The following is a 15,350-nucleotide window of genomic DNA, read 5'->3' on the forward strand; positions in this document are numbered from 1 at the left end:
GAACTTGTGTATTAATGCTTGAGGTTAAAGAAGTTGAGTTATGAAGAAGAGATAGGCAGGTTGTACAAGTGCCTGTCATTATTTGCCATGATACAGATGGATCGTAATTAGATTGTAGAACAGGCCTGCATTAATGTCTCACAAAGAGGACATCGGAACAGGAACCTGGTGATCATGAAAAAAGCTTCCAGTAACACAGAGGACTCTGTCCACCAAAGAATCATACCAACTTTAAGTGCATGCACGGATGCAGCTTGGCCTAATGCAGCCTTCCTGAGTCTTAACTATAGTAGTTCTGACACAGTAGCCACTGACCTACCTGGTCTGTTTTCAGCAGATAGTCTCCCAGCAACGAAAGGAGATGGAACTATTAGAGTGCAACATGGAGCCTTTTGTGGGGACTTTGTGCTATCAGCACCCGGAGTGTGCTTGATGCTCCTGGTGTAAGCTTGAGACAAATAAGGTGGACCAGGCTTGATTGAAGTCACTTTTGTCCTGATCGCTTTCTGAACTCTTCATTCTGACATAAGTTGCAGGGATCAGTGTTCTGCCACTCAGGCCCATAGTCTGTCTGTAAGTCCCCAGAAAAGTGCCCATTGTATTGTTCTCGATCTGTTGGCCCCTGACTTTGCTCTGACTGTATCTAGGGCCTGGTCTCCAAATACAGGGGCCAGGTTGCCCTAGAACAGCACCTAATAATGGAGCTTTGAATTAACAAAAGAGACATTAGAATTATCGGAGGTGGGTGAATGGTTTTTAAGAAGGTTTGGGCACAGGGGGGCCTGAGCATTGCACTTTTTGATGTTGTCAGAATGGGTGGGCTTAAAACTTCAGAAAACAGAGACATGAGCAGGACCCTGAGACCATTGCTTTCTTGCACAGCCCTCTTCTCTCTGCCCTCTGCCCTCCTACAGCAGGACAGGGCATGCATGCTCAACCAATCAGAGGCAGAATTCACATCCACCTGAATAAAAGGAGGCCTGGGGAAGCTGTGTGGCACTGTGTTTCTAGTGTTCTTTGAGATGGCTGTCTGAAGCTGTAGAGAACTCTGGAGATGCCCAGTCTAGATCCACTTGGAGCTAGTGGTCCCCAGAACCAGTCTCTTCAAGCCACATTTACTCAGGCTCCATGAGAGGGGCAATGGGACCCTGAGGGTGATCTTCTTTGTACCAGCTGCCCACACAAGATACCTGTTCCAAACATGCTTTTATTCTGATGGTTTGACATCTGGAGCCTCACTTACGCTTTCAAGAAGAGCCAACTCCTGGATTCAGGAAACAGTGACAGGGAAGTTTGCAACTTATGCTCAGACTAACTAAGCTGAAGCCCACCTGCGTGAGTTACTTTTCTCATTCCTTGGACCAAATTCCTGACAAGAAGCAACCTAAGGAAGAGGGGTTTACTTTGGCTCCTAGTTTGAGAGCAGCATTCATCACAGTGGGAAAGTCATGAAAGCAGTTGCGTGAGGCGTCCGCTCACACATCTGCAGTCAGGAAGCACAGAGTGGAGGTAGCTGCTCACACCACATCTGCAGTCAGGAAGCTCAGAGTGGAGGTAGCCGCTCACACCACATCTGCAGTCAGGAAGCACAGAGTGGAGGTAGCTGCTCACACCACATCTGCAGTCAGGAAGCACAGAGTGGGGGCGTCCGCTCACACCACATCTGCAGTCAGGAAGCACAGAGTGGAGGCAGCTGCTCACACCACATCTGCAGCCAGGAAGCACAGAGTGATGGATGTTATGCACAGCTTGCCTTTTCTTTATTCAGTCCAAAACCCTTGCCCATGGAATGGTGCTGCTCCTCTAACGTGTCAACCAACCCCAAGGGCTGGTCTTCCCACCTCAATCAACCCAATCTAGAAACTCTTTCCAAACATGCCTAGACATTTGTTTCCATGGTGATTCTACATCCCATCAAGATGATGATCAATATTAACCATTGCATTGCTGGATTTAGAGTCACAGCCTGTGCCATAACAAGCCAGGTTTGGATACCCGTCCTTGAGAAGACAATTTATTTTTATTTATTTATTTTTTTGTAATTTATTTAACTTTATTTAATGTGCATAGGTGTGAAGATGTCAGATCCCAGGAAACTGGAGTTACAGACAGTTGTTAGCTGCCATGTGGGTGCTGGGAATTGAAACTGGGTCCTCTGGAAGAGCAGCCAGTGCTCTTAACCACTGAGCCACGTCTCCAGCCCCGGGAAGACAATTTAAAAAGCTACCTTAATAGTGAAAAGCAGTGAAGGCCTTACCAGCCTGCATCAGGGTAGTGTCTGCACTGAGACAGGCCACAGGACAAGACTGTGCTGTCACTTCAGGTGCATGGCTAGAGGACAGGGCAGCCTCAGGCCACAGTGCTGGGTTTTCAGCCCAGCTTCTCTTCTTCATGTATTGTGTGACGTTTGCTTAGGAGATATGAACAAATATCTGGTTACCCCATATAAGACACTAAAACCTGCAGGTCCCACCCCAGTTGTGGGGCCTCACAGGAGCTGCCTTTGAAAAGTTCCAGGGGTGAGGTGTGGCCCCCCGAATCAGCAGGACTGTGGGGAGGGGAAGGCACTGAGTGCCCAGAGGGCACTACAGGGGCAGGTGGGAAGGAAGGTGACGAGGTCAGCTGAAGCCTGGGAAGTGGCAAGGGCAGGAATCACCAGAGTGGATGGAGTCTGCAGATGGCCGCCCTGGGAAAAGGGACAGAGATCCAGTGACCTTTCCAAATCCATCTTTCCACTCCTGACCCCAGGTGGAGGTAAAGCAGAGGCCTGAGTTATGCATTTAAGTAGTCCTGTTAAGCCATGGTCCCACCTGCCACAGATTCATCGTTGCCTCTCCTGTAAAGTGGTCTGGCAAATTGGGAGTCTCCAGAAGTTTCCCTTCTGGCTGGCCCAAGCTTTAGGCTTTCTTTTCTCACAGTCTGAGTTCTGGGGCAATTCTAGTCCCCTGGGGTCCCTGTTTCACTAGTCTGAGAGTCAACGTGAGGAACAAAATTAGTCTTTAGAACACCTTCCTCTCCTCCAGGTTAGTTACAGTCACACCACCCTTCACCTCCCCTAGGAGGCATTTATACCTCAGGCCAATGGTCCCCAGAGCCTGAGAGCTCAGACTGGCCCTGAAGCCAACCAAGCCTAGGCCCGCTGAATGGCCTTGTCTGGCCTTCCCCATGGAAACCACATGAAGGCTCTCACCTGTCGGCACCTTGCCCCTTCTGCTTGCTGATCAACCCTGGGGCTTCCCCAGGTGGCCCTGTGTGGCGTGGGGGAAGGGCTGTAGCAAGCCTGCTTCTCAATGGTGGTTTCCCCTGATCTGTGATCTGACCAGCCTGCATCATGGTAGTGTCTGCACTGAGACAGGCCACAGGACAAGACTGTGCTGTCACTTCAGGTGCATGGCTAGAGGACAGGGCAGCCTCAGGCCACAGTGCTGGGTTTTCAGCCCAGCTTCTCTTCTTCATGTATTGTGTGACTTTTGTCTAGGAGACATGAGCAAATTAGTTACCCCAGGTAGACACCCCCCCCCCCAAAAAAAAAGGACACTATCTAGGTCTAGCTTAGAGAACTAGTGCATTTTTTTTTGGTCACTTACAGAGCATGAACAACTCAAAGTCAGCTGCATTAGTGAAAAGCCTACCCCCACATGAGCGACAGCTCAGGAAGGCCACATTCCTGGAGTGCTATGCTCTACTTGTAAACTTCTTGACTGGCCAGCGAACCGCCTCTCCCCACTTATTACCACTGCTTTAATAATCCTGAGAAGGGGCCGTGTGAACCTTAGCATGCTAGGATCTTCCCAGGCCATCTCAATTTCCTTGATTCCCTTGGCCTCCAAAGCCCCCATTCTCTCTCCAGGAGAGGTTGCTTTATTGGGGAGGAGATAGCTGCACCATAGCCTCATTGGGGAAACAGAGTGGTTCTACACAGGCATGTGGCCTCCTGACAACTTCAGCTCCTGAGCTAGGAGCAGCTGCCATGTGACCACAGGAACCCCATTCTTTGTTGTAGGTGGTGAGGCCCGGCATGAGACAATCATAGCTTGTTGGCTGTAGCTGCAAGTGCCCACTTCATAGTCTGCTGTCCCAACTCAGGGGCAGAGCCTCCTCCTGCACACCAGACTGGCTCTCTTACCCCTTGCTGGTGCAGGGAGAGCCTGAATTGAATTGAGAATGGCCCCCATAGGCTCATATATTTGCATCCTTAGTCCCCAGTTGAACTGTTTGGAAGGATTAGGACACGTGGAGGAGGTTGTTGCTGGAGGTGGGCTTTGAGGTTTCAAAAAATCCATACCAGGCCCAGTCTCTCTCTCTCTGCCTAATGCCTGTGGATCAGGATGTAAAGCTCTTAGCTACTGCTGTAGAGCCCTGATGACAATGGGCTAAACCTCTGAAACCGTAAGCAAGAGCCCAGTTAAATGCTTTCTTTTTACATAAGAATTGCCTTGGTTAATGTGTCTCTTCAGAGCAATAGAACAGTAGCTAAGACACTAGGTCTGAACCATGCCATTGTGTCCTAGAGGCCCTACCTGCTGTACCTGTGTAGAGCCTACAGAGTGAGCCTCGACTACAGGGAAGGCCCAGGAGCCCACTAGGTGCATCCCTCCTTGACCAGGGTCTACTACCACCAGGAAGTGGATGCCTTTCTCTGTCTATTTTTTTTTTTTTTTTTTTTTTTTTTTTTTTTTTTTGAGACAGGGTTTCCCTTTGTAGAGCTGACCTGGAACTCACTCACTGTTGATGGGGGAATGTCTTTCTGTAGGGCTGTGAATATGTGTTGCTTTGATTGGTTGATAAATAAAGCCATTTGGCCTATGGCAAGACAGCTTAGAGGCAGGTGGGAAATTCAAAGAGAGAGACAGGAAGAAGGCGAGCTGTGTGCACACGGGCAGGGTGGGGGGGGGGGGAGGGAGGAGGGGGACACGATGGGACAGGGGACAGGACGCTAGGAGCTGCCCAAGGAGTAACATGTAATGGGACGCAGGTAAAGCCACAGAACATGTGGTGATAGGCAATACATAGATTAATAGTCATGGGCTAATTTAAGATATAAGAGCTAGCTAGCAAAAGGCTTGAGCCATGGCCATGCAGTTATAATTAACATAAGCCTCTGTGTGTTTACTTGGGGGATGCGAGTGGGAGAGATTTGTCCCGACTGCTGGCAGGCCGGGACACAGGAAATCTTCCGACTATACACTGTAGTCCAGGTTGGCCTTGAAGTCAGAGATTCACCTGCCTCTACCTCCCAAGCGCTGGGATTAAAGGCGTGTGCCACCATGGCCGGGTCCTTCCCCTGTCTATTGACGGCTAGGCAAGAGGAGTCAAAGGGCACTGAGACGTGGCCACTGTTTGAGTTCACAGGTCCTTGCTGTGTCCCGAATGGAAGTTCCTCCCCTCAGGTGCCAGGATCCCTAACCCTGGATCACAGGGCTGTGTGTGAGGCAGTGGGGGCCAGGCTGAAGTCTCCCCACAAGAGGTTCCCTCTCCAGGCAGCCCTGCTTCCTGTGTCCTGCAGGTCCCACCCCTGTTGTTGTGGGGCCTTGCAGGAGCTTCCTTTGAAATGTTCTGTAATGGAGGGCATGAGGTGAGGTCCAGAGCTGGCAGGGCAGGGGGGAGGGGAAGGCACTGAGTGCCCAGAGGCCAGCACAGTTGGGAAGGGGAGTGACAAGGTCAGCTGGGGCCTGAGAAGTGTCAAGGGCAGGAATCGCCAGAGTGCCACGGCCGAGGCCTCGGCCAAGGCCTAGGGTGTCAGCTCCAGAGCCTGGGCCTGTCTAAGAAGATAGCCATATCTTGGTGTGTGCCTGGCCTGCCTTGGCACCCCAACTGCTTAGTCAGCACCCCAGAGGGGAACCTGAGCTCAGTCTACCAAGGTAACCACTTGGTGGTACCTTGATGGAGGTGGTGGCTCAGCGCCAGCTTTGAGGGCTTAGGGACCTAGAAATCAAAGTGGTAATAGGAGAAAGGAGGAGTACACGTGGCTGGAGGGGAGACCCCCAATGGTGCTGTGGGTTTCAGGCTCCCTATCTCATTCCATAGTTTCACTTGGAATTCCCCTACAAGCAGTCTCACCTCCATCTGTGAGGACAGAGGTATCCTCTTACCTGCATAGGATAAATACGTGGATTGTTGGGACCTGGGTACCCTGTCCGATGTCTGTGCACATGAAGTAGGGCTTCCAGTAAACATGTATACATGGGGTTCCCATTGGACCAACCTGGGACAATATGACATAAATAGTAACAGTCAGGGATCAGAGCCCTTGACGCAGTGAGAGCCCGGGCAGTGCAGTGGGAACCGGAAGAAGGACAATCTTCCTGCAGTGGATGGCCAGCTTAGCGAAGGAGCAGAATCTTTGTCAACCTTCCCCGGGCATCATAAAATTAAGAAGGGTGGAAGTGGGTGACAAGCAAGATGTTTCCAGCCTGAGGTATCACCCAACTTCATCCTATCACAGACACAGGGGAAGGGGGTGAGGCTGGTGTCCTGAGTTTAATCCCTGGGACCCACATGGTGTAAGGCAAGAACCAACTCCTGCAAGTTGTCCTGTGATCACTACATGTGTGCTGTGACACATGCTCACGTATACACACCACACCCCCCCCCACACACAAACACAAACACCATAAATGTAATAACATTTCTTTTAAAATAGGGGAAAAGGCAGAGAAAAGGCAAATGAAAAAAAAATCACAACCAAAACAAGAATGTCCTAACACCACATTCATGTCCATTCTGGTGCAGCCCTGATTCCGTGAGGCAGCACCCACGGACCTGACTTGCAGATGAGCAGGCCAAGGCTCCTCAGGACTTAGGAAGGACAGAGGGCTGGGGTGGGCTTGGCCTGTTCTGGGTTGGCTGGGAGTCTCAGGAGCAGGGCATAGAACCTGAGGAGGCTGTTGTAGTGTCCCTGAGGTGCTAGAATACTGCAGGGAGCTGGGTATCATCAGGGCCGGCCTTTACACAGATAATCTTCTCCATGGACACTTCTGGGAGCTTCAGAGGCTCAGGGGGCTCCAAGTTGGGCAGTCACAGTCAGGGACCTTCTGCCAAGAGGGTGTCCGCAAGGACAGTAGAAGAGGAAACAGCTGAGCGGCAAGGGAGAAAGGCAAGGGTCTTCATTAAGGGAAGGGGTGGGGGACAGAGTACCCCTGGAAGAAGATTCAGCACTTGGAGAGACTGCCTGGGCAGATGGGAAAGTTGCCCTTTCTGGCCCTACTGACACCACTGTGCCCGACCCTACCCAGCACCACCCCAGCTTCATCTCTCCTGTACAAACATCTTTACCATCAGGGAGGAGCTGCAGGCGTTCAGTCCCTTGTCCTGCTCAGGGATGCCAAAATCCCTGGTCATCATGGTGCCACCACCACTGTTCCCTAATGAGAGCCATGGCAGGGGCCTTCTCGGTGGGTCTGGCTTTCCTGAACTCCTCTCCTTGGGGGCTAGGGCAGTACAGGAGGGCCTGGGATAGCTCTAAACGCTGAGCACAGGCCTTTACCTCATAAGCTGGGAAGCCAGACACAGTCATGGGACCTAGGAGCAGTCTGAGGTGGGGATTGGGAGGCATGGGGACAGAGAGAGGCTTTCAGCCTGCCACCTGGCCTCCAGGTTGGAGGAGGAACTTAGCTATCTTGCATCTGTGTGAGTCCTCGGTTCTGGGTTCCAATAGAAAGTTTCTCAAGTGTGGAAGTTGTCAGAATCAAAATAGAGGAACCAGTGTCAAGTAGAAGGTTAAGAAGGAGCGAATCTCCCCTCTTAGCATTACCCCAGAGCAACTACTGTAAGCACTTGACCAATACAACAGCCTTTTATGGAAAACACTGCCGTGGGAAATCCACCCAGCCCCTGTGTGCTCAGGCTGCTGTCATTCTTGTTAGTAATCCTGTGGGCAAAGATTATTGCTCCATGACACAGGGGGTGGCGGGGTAACCTTGCTCACTTTATCTTTTAAAAACTTCCCTAGCCTCAGTCTCCTTGAATATGGACACTGTTTACTGTTGTACATACACATTCCCTTGGAATGCTCTGTCACTTCCAAATTCTTGGAGAACTGCTCTGCTTGTCATCAGGTTAACAAGATTTGGGGCAAAATGTGCAGAGAAAAGACACAAAGGAGGCGATGGTAGGAGGGATCCTGGACGTAAAAACATGCAGGTGCTGTGGAGCCACTGTGCAATCTTCCTTGTTCCTTGACAGAGTGTGGTCTTTGATACCACCCGCTCCTAGCAGTTGACTGAATTTCAGGGTCTTTTTTTGGCATGTGCATGCATGTGTGTGCTGTACTTGCATGTGTGTGCCCATGTGTGAGCATGTGAACGTGTGTGTGTGTGTGTGTGTGTGTGTGTGTGTGTGTGTGTGTGTATGTGTGTATGCCTGTGGAGGTCTGAAGTTGACTTTGGGTGTCTTCAATTGCCACTTTGTTTATAGAGTCATGGGTCACTTACTAAACCTATAACTCACCAATTCTGGCTCACCAGTGTAGCCAGATCACTTTAATGGCCCTGTCTCTGCCTCCTGAGTTTTTGGATTACAGGTGGACACACCTGCTTGGATTTTACATGATTTCCAAGGATCTAAATTCCAGTTTTCACACTTATGAGTTTTCACACTGTACCATCTCCTCAGCCCTTAAATGTATGCATCTTTTACTCTAAAATATACTTTTAAAATTTCATTTTATTGTTTTATATGTAAGAATGTTTGTCTACATGTATGCCTGTGTATCACGTATATGCCTGGTACCCATGGAGGCTAGAAGAGGGCGTTGCATCCCCTGGAGTTTGAGAGGGTTGTGAGCTACCATGTGGATTCTGGGAACCATGGGTCTTCTGGAAGAGCAACCAGTGCTCTGCACCACTAAGCCATCTTTTTAGCCTCTTTTTTTTTTTTTAAGAGAACTTTTGGTTTACAGTAAAGTAAACCACAAGAGCCAGTGTTACACAGCTTTGCGCAAGTGTGAGAAAACATCTGAGAAAAACTCAGCGGAAAGATTTTCTTTGTCTTATAGTTTCAGAAACAGAAAACTGCCCACTTCATGGCAGTGGAAGAGAGTGAAGGAGGGACTGGAGGTATATTCTTTGTGTGTGTGTGTTCTCTAGAATATCCATTTTTCCTTTTTCCCCCAATATAATATTTTTATTAATTATTTGGTAATTTCATACAATGCACCCAGATCACAATCACTCCCCATCCCTCTCAGGTGCACTCTCCTACTCTGCTCCCCATCACCCCGCCCCCAAAGAAATGAAAAGTCCAATCTGTGTTGCCCATGTACTCACTGGAGCATGGTCAAACTCGTAGTGGCCTGCCCCTTAAGGAAAACTGAGTCCTTCCCCACCTTGTTCACCCTATCAGAAGCCATCAGCTGTCAAGAGCTACACTTCAGCACTTTTATCACAGATTTTAAAGGGCTCTCTTCAGTAACTTCATATCTGAACAGTTTCTTTTGGGGGGGCGTTGGGCAGAGGCTGTCACAGAAGCCTTCAACATCTCTCATTCTCAGTTATGAGTCTGTAGTCGTTGATACCACTACAGAAGAAGCTTCCCTGCCCATGGCAGTGGACAGCAGCACAGATCACATACACCAACATGGCTTCTGGTGGCAGCATGGATCATGGAAGTCTTCATCCAGGAAGTGAACCATTCTTCATCTTGGATATCTACTTGTTGCTTATCGTCAGGATGATCGTTGTGTCTGGGGACAGGACCTGTAGCCTCTACGGTTAGAGCGAGCAGCCGTGGCCCCATACTGTGGGCCAGGCCTGCAGGCTGAGTGGTGGCACTGGCCTACTGGGCTGTGATGGGTGAGGTGGCCCAGGACAGGCCATACTCTGCAACAGCATGCTCCTTTGTTCACCCTGGTGGTACTCCCATACCTGTTGCTGTATCTCTGGTTCTGTTTCTCTCCACTGGGTGTGCGGCTCTGTTCCACCAGGGGACTATTTCCTCTAATCAAGTCCACTTCTTACTTTGCACTACCTCCCAACGAGGCCATTAAATAATAGCTCCATTTATGGACTAATAATACTAAATCAGAGCCCTCATGATCCCATCTTTTCAAGATTGCAACCTGCTGAGGGCCAAGACTTTAGCACAGTAACATGGAAGTGGAGCTGGGGACATCCCAGCCATAGTAACTGGGAAGAGATGGAAAGCTTCTGTGGGAGGGTCCTGTGAGAAGGGTGCGTTGGGAGGAGGGTCAATGGATCAAGTGCCCAGTTCCCCGAGGCTGAGGTTCCTAGGTTGGTCTGTCTATCAGCAAACTCAAGATGAACACCAAGGCCGGTTTTATGTTTGCAGTGACCTGGAAGACAGACATACTTCCAAGGGTGTACATAGGGGCTGGGACAGTACAGAGGAGAATTTGTGGGTGTCCCTGGTCTGCCTCTGTGGCTAAGGCTCTGATCTTGTGGGGCTGGCCTACTAGGAGCTCCTCCCAGCACCTTTCCTAGTCTGATTGGTCTGGCCAATCTACCTCTGGAAGAGCTCAGAATTCTGGCTTCTGGGCTGGACACCACCTGACCCTAAAATTGTTCTTTTCTGGTGTTCCCCCTGGGCAACTGTGGACAGAAGGCACTCACTTGGGAGATATCTGAAGGGCTCCAACAGGCCCAAGCAGAGCAAACAGGGTGCTGACAGGCCTTGCCCTTCGCCCTCCCCTCTCCCTTTTGAAACCATTAGATACATTCCTAAAGCTAGTCACCAAGGTCTATTTCCTTATTTAACCACTTCCTTTATGCCTGACTAAAACTTCAAGGTCCAACTATCAAAACACCAATGTCTAGCAATCAGAATTCATTATTTGGTTACACTGACTTACCTGTCCAATCAGGACTTACCAACTCACCCTAACACAGACCTCCCACTTTTCTCATTAAAACACGCTCCTGCAGTCATGCTTGCTGCTGTCTGTCTGATACAGAGGAACCACCTCCTTCCAACCCTGGCTTATCCCTCCAGGGTAATAAATATCCTTTGTGCTGAGAATTTGGTGTGTGTCCTGTGCCAACTCCGAGGCCCCTTCATCATCCAAGTTCCTTCCTGAGGGCTCTGTGCTGCATTTCTCTTTTGTTTTCACTTTTTGCTGATGGGCGAGGAGGGTGTGTGTGAGGCCCAGAGCCCATGGGGCTCCTGGCCTGCAGTGTCTTGATCAGGAACATGGAACCTCTGCCAGGATGGGGGTCTTCACCCTGGAGCCAGGCCCCCACAGCCAACACCTTCAGCCTGGTGAGTCCCAGAGCCTTTTCCTGTCTCCAAGCTCTGTCCTCCCAAGCCCAACTCCAGCCACAGCCAGATCATCCCAGCCATTTCCTGTCCCCAGACCGGCTATCTTGGCTCTGTCTGGGCCACTAGCTCACTGGGCTCTTTGTTGCTGGGTGTCCAGATCTCTGGAGATGATTGAGGACAACCTCATGTTGGGAGGTTACAGGCAGGCAGGCCCTAGGGGGCTCCACTCACAGACACCTGCTGTGGCTCTCATTCAAGAGCAGGTGGTGGTGCCCTGGACGTGGTGGCCCTTGGCAGGCCATGTCCTAGAAGAGTCCCTGGGCAGGCCCTGTAGCAAGAGGCCGACCCTATGCAGCTCTGCCCCTGAGGACAAGTACAGTGGAGGCAGACATCAGGGCAGAATAGCAGGAGCCAGGGTGTCTCTCCTGTTTGCTCAAGGAGGCAACTCTGACCAGCAGTCAGGCTCAGCTGCTCTCTCTCTCCCCTAGGACCCTGAAGAGCCTGTTCCCACCCTCTGCTGGAGTCTCTGAGTCCAGCCCTAGCTGACCCTGCTGCCTCCTCAGGTCTTACACCGTCAGGCCCAGAATGAAGGCAGAAGGGAAGTTAAGCAGGTGTGGGCTCTGAGCCTGTCCCACAGGGACACTGCCAGCTGAGAGGCTGCTGCTACCCCACTGCACAGAGCAGAGCATGAACTGAGACCCTGGGCCATCCTGGGGGAGGCAGTCACAGGGACAGAGGGAAGAACGCCCCTCCAACACTCATCCCCTCCCCCAGGTGTGGTGTGTCTTCCTTTTGAACGTCCTGTGCTGTCTCTCTGTCCAACCCTTATGCAGAGAAGAGGAGTATTCTGTGGGGGACGAGTGCTGTCCCATGTGCAACCCAGGTAGGAGCAGCTCCGGGAGCCAGTGCTGTGCCCGGGAAGCCCCTGTCCTGAGTCTCTTGGCCTCTGGGTCCTCAGTCTAGTGGCCCAGCTGATCCAGGCTGTACAGTGTTCAATCCAGGGACAGCCCCTGGCAGTCTGTACTCCTCAGCCTCTGGGACCTTTGCTGCTGCACTGTGTGGGGTGGGCCTGGGGCATAGGGCAGGCCCAGCATGTCGGGAGGCTGAGATTGAGACATAAGCAGGCCTGGTCCTGGGTGAATTAGGAGGTTCCACATTGTGAACTTCTGAATTGCCCATAGAGGGCACATAGAAGGCAGATGGGCCAAAGGGTCCTGTGGGGCTTTGTTTCGGTTGGTGCCACACCTGCTGGAGTTCCAGGTGAGGGTACAGGGTAGGCTTCTGCAGGTTACTTCCACCACTGAGGAACTGTGGGTCCTGGCTGCAGGTTACCATGTGAAGCAAGCCTGCAGTGAGTGGACAGGCACAGTGTGTGCCCCCTGTCCCTCACAGACACACACTGTCCATGCAAACAGCCTGAGCAAGTGTCTGTCCTGCGGAGTCTGTGATCCAGGTGGGAGCTCCTGTGGAGGTGGGCGGTGCAGAGACACTTTTGCTCGCATTGATTCTAGAAGAGGGCCCTGAACCTGAGGGAAACTCGCTGGATTGCAGGACTGAGATTCTTGCCATTGTGGGCAGGTTCTCAGGGTGTCCACCCCCATTCCATCTCCTGCGCCGACCTCACCTCCTTATCTGCTTCTTGTTTTCCTTTTCTCTCTGGTTTATGCGGGTATGAGAGGCTCTCCCACACTCCGGTTTCTCTCCTGTGAAGGGGTCAAGCATCACTGGGGGCTAATATGGTCATTACTTTTTCTCCTTTGTGTGAACAAACCCAGGAAAGGCTCACCTGTGCACTGATGGCTGCCTGGGCCTGGGTAGACAGGGAGGGCGACAAAGATCCTGGGACGTTTGAACCAGTGAGGTGGCTAGTGCTTCTGTTCCTACCACAGACCCACACTGTCCAGACACCATCCTGAGTGCCCCTGTGCCTGTATGTGTTTGGCTTTGCCCTTGTAAGGATGACCCTGTGCCTATCACAGTGTGCATGCAAATGGAGTTGGCCTCACTCCTACAGAGTATGGCATTGGACCCATACACTGCATGCAGAGTTATCCTCAGTCCCTCAGAGGTGACCCTGTGCCTATCAGTGTACATTGAAGATGGCTCACCCTTACAGAAGGTGAACCTCTATACCCACACACAGTGCCCTCATGGAATCAGCCTCACTCCTACAGTGACCCTGTACCTATTCACACAATTCCCATGAAGAGTTGGCTCAGGTCTAGAAAGAGACAGAAGATTGCTCATTCCCGTTGATGAGGATACTGAGATTCCAAGAGCCACCACGTCATTCTGCTGGATGCCAGAGCCTACCAACTCCACATTTCCAGGGTGGAGTTGGGGAGTCCAGCTTCCTGGAGTAGGAAAAAACAGAGGCAAGGAGGATTTAGACTTAGTTAAAACCCAGGCCCTGGGCCTCCAACCATACTGTAACCCACCCATTCAGTCCTAGACACAGGCCAGAGCTCAAACAGTTGTGCCGTGCCTGGCTTCCCCTGCTGGACAAAGTTGGTATCACAGGTGTCTGCCTGGAGCCTCTAGTAGAGGAGCATGTGGTGGGAGCCCCTGGCAGATGAGCCGGTGCAGAAGGCAGGCCCTGGTGCACTGGGACAGCTGGAGGATGAGTGCTCTCACCCTGTCTCTGATGGCAGACATGGGCCTAGTGACCTGGCGGGAGTGCTCCAGCCGGGAGGACACTGTGTGCTGCTGCAGTCCAGGCTACTTCTGTGAGACCCAGGAGGGGGACCACTGTTCTACATGCACACCACCTGCCCTCGGGGACAGAGGGTCCTGAAGAGAGGTGAGCTAGCCGAATGTAGGTTCCTCCTTTGAGGCCATTCTTGTCCCATGGCCTCTGCTGCCTGGTGTCCAGAAACCCTCCAGCTCAGGGATCTCAGAAGGAGCAGAAACCTTGGCCAACCCTAGGCCACCCACCCCAGACAAGTCCTGGTGTCAAGAGAGGAGAGAAGGCTATAGGCTGTAGCATGAATTGTTAGGTCTTATTAAAAAAAAAAAAAAAACCAAAAAAAAAAAAAAAAAACCAAAAAAAAAAAAAAAAAAAAAACCAAATCCGGAGCCAGGTATTGGGGTGAATTCTGAAAGATCAGAGAAACAGAACCAGCCACAGCCAACCTCACCTCGCCAATTCCTCAGCTGATCTTGTTTCCTCAGACTGGAAGCCTCTGTGTCCTCATCTGAATGGATCTCAGCAGTTGACTGCTGCTAAAAGCTTTAAAAAAACTCTAGTTTCTGGTCTTCACACCTTTATATACCTTTCTGCTTCCTGTCATCACTTCCTGGGATTAAAGGCATGTGTCACCATGCCTGGCTGTTTCCAGTGTGGCTTTGAACTCACAGAGATCCAGATGGATCTCTGCCTCTGGAATGCTAGGATTAAAGGCGTGTACTACCACTGCCTAACCTCTGTGTTTAATATAGTGGCTATTCTGTTCTCTGACTCCCAGATAAGTTTATTGGGGTGCACAATATATGAACATTTATATGGGGTGCACATTTCCCCTTTTTTGTTTTTTTTTTTTGTTTTTTTTGTTTTTGTTTTTGTTTTTTTGTTTTTCGAGACAGGGTTTCTCTGTGTAGCTTTGCGCCTTTCCTGGAACTCACTTGGTAGCCCAGGCTGGCCTCGAACTCACAGAGATCCGCCTGGCTCTGCCTCCCGAGTGCTGGGATTAAAGGCGTGCGCCACCACCGCCCGGCTCCCCTTTTTTGTTTAAGATAAAAAAGTTATAACAAATATAAGAAAAAGTATATACAATAAGTATATACAATAGATACAATCAAGAATTACATTAACAATGTTTAGTCCATTCACATTTGACAGACTCAGACAAAAATCTCCATTATATACATTAGCAATGTCCAGTCCATTCACATTTGACAGATTCAGATAAAAAATCCATTTCTTATCCTATTTAAAACAAGCAGTCCCTTTTTAGAAATAGATTCCACAACCTGCCTTTTATCTTATCATACCCATGTTCTCTCTTTTCCCTTTTCTGAGTAGTATCTTATCATTTCTATATCTTCCCTTTAAAAAAAAACTACCTTTTATCTTATTATTTCTACATCTTTCCTTTTTTCTTTTCAGAGTAGATTCAATAATCTACTTTTTTATTCTA

At 50.4% G+C, this 15,350-nt stretch overlaps 2 protein-coding genes across 2 annotated transcripts in view; both read left to right on the forward strand.

The window, feature by feature from the left end:
* Positions 1 to 15,350, forward strand: part of LOC128096674 (tumor necrosis factor receptor superfamily member 14-like) — a 34,458-nt gene that overhangs the window by 16,721 nt on the left and 2,387 nt on the right. The gene's annotated exons all lie outside the window — the stretch shown is intronic.
* Positions 8,378 to 14,101, forward strand: LOC128096675 (tumor necrosis factor receptor superfamily member 14-like). Its single transcript, XM_052716539.1, is given in 5 exon segments — positions 8,378 to 11,214; positions 11,989 to 12,097; positions 12,542 to 12,667; positions 13,866 to 13,973; positions 13,976 to 14,101. Coding segments are annotated over 5 exon segments (519 nt in total). The 5' UTR covers positions 8,378 to 11,109; the 3' UTR covers positions 14,047 to 14,101.

Source organism: Peromyscus californicus, unplaced genomic scaffold (assembly GCF_007827085.1).
Source record: "Peromyscus californicus insignis strain IS unplaced genomic scaffold, ASM782708v3 Scaffold_5__1_contigs__length_169319896, whole genome shotgun sequence".
In the NCBI taxonomy this organism is placed as follows: Eukaryota; Metazoa; Chordata; class Mammalia; order Rodentia; family Cricetidae; genus Peromyscus; species Peromyscus californicus.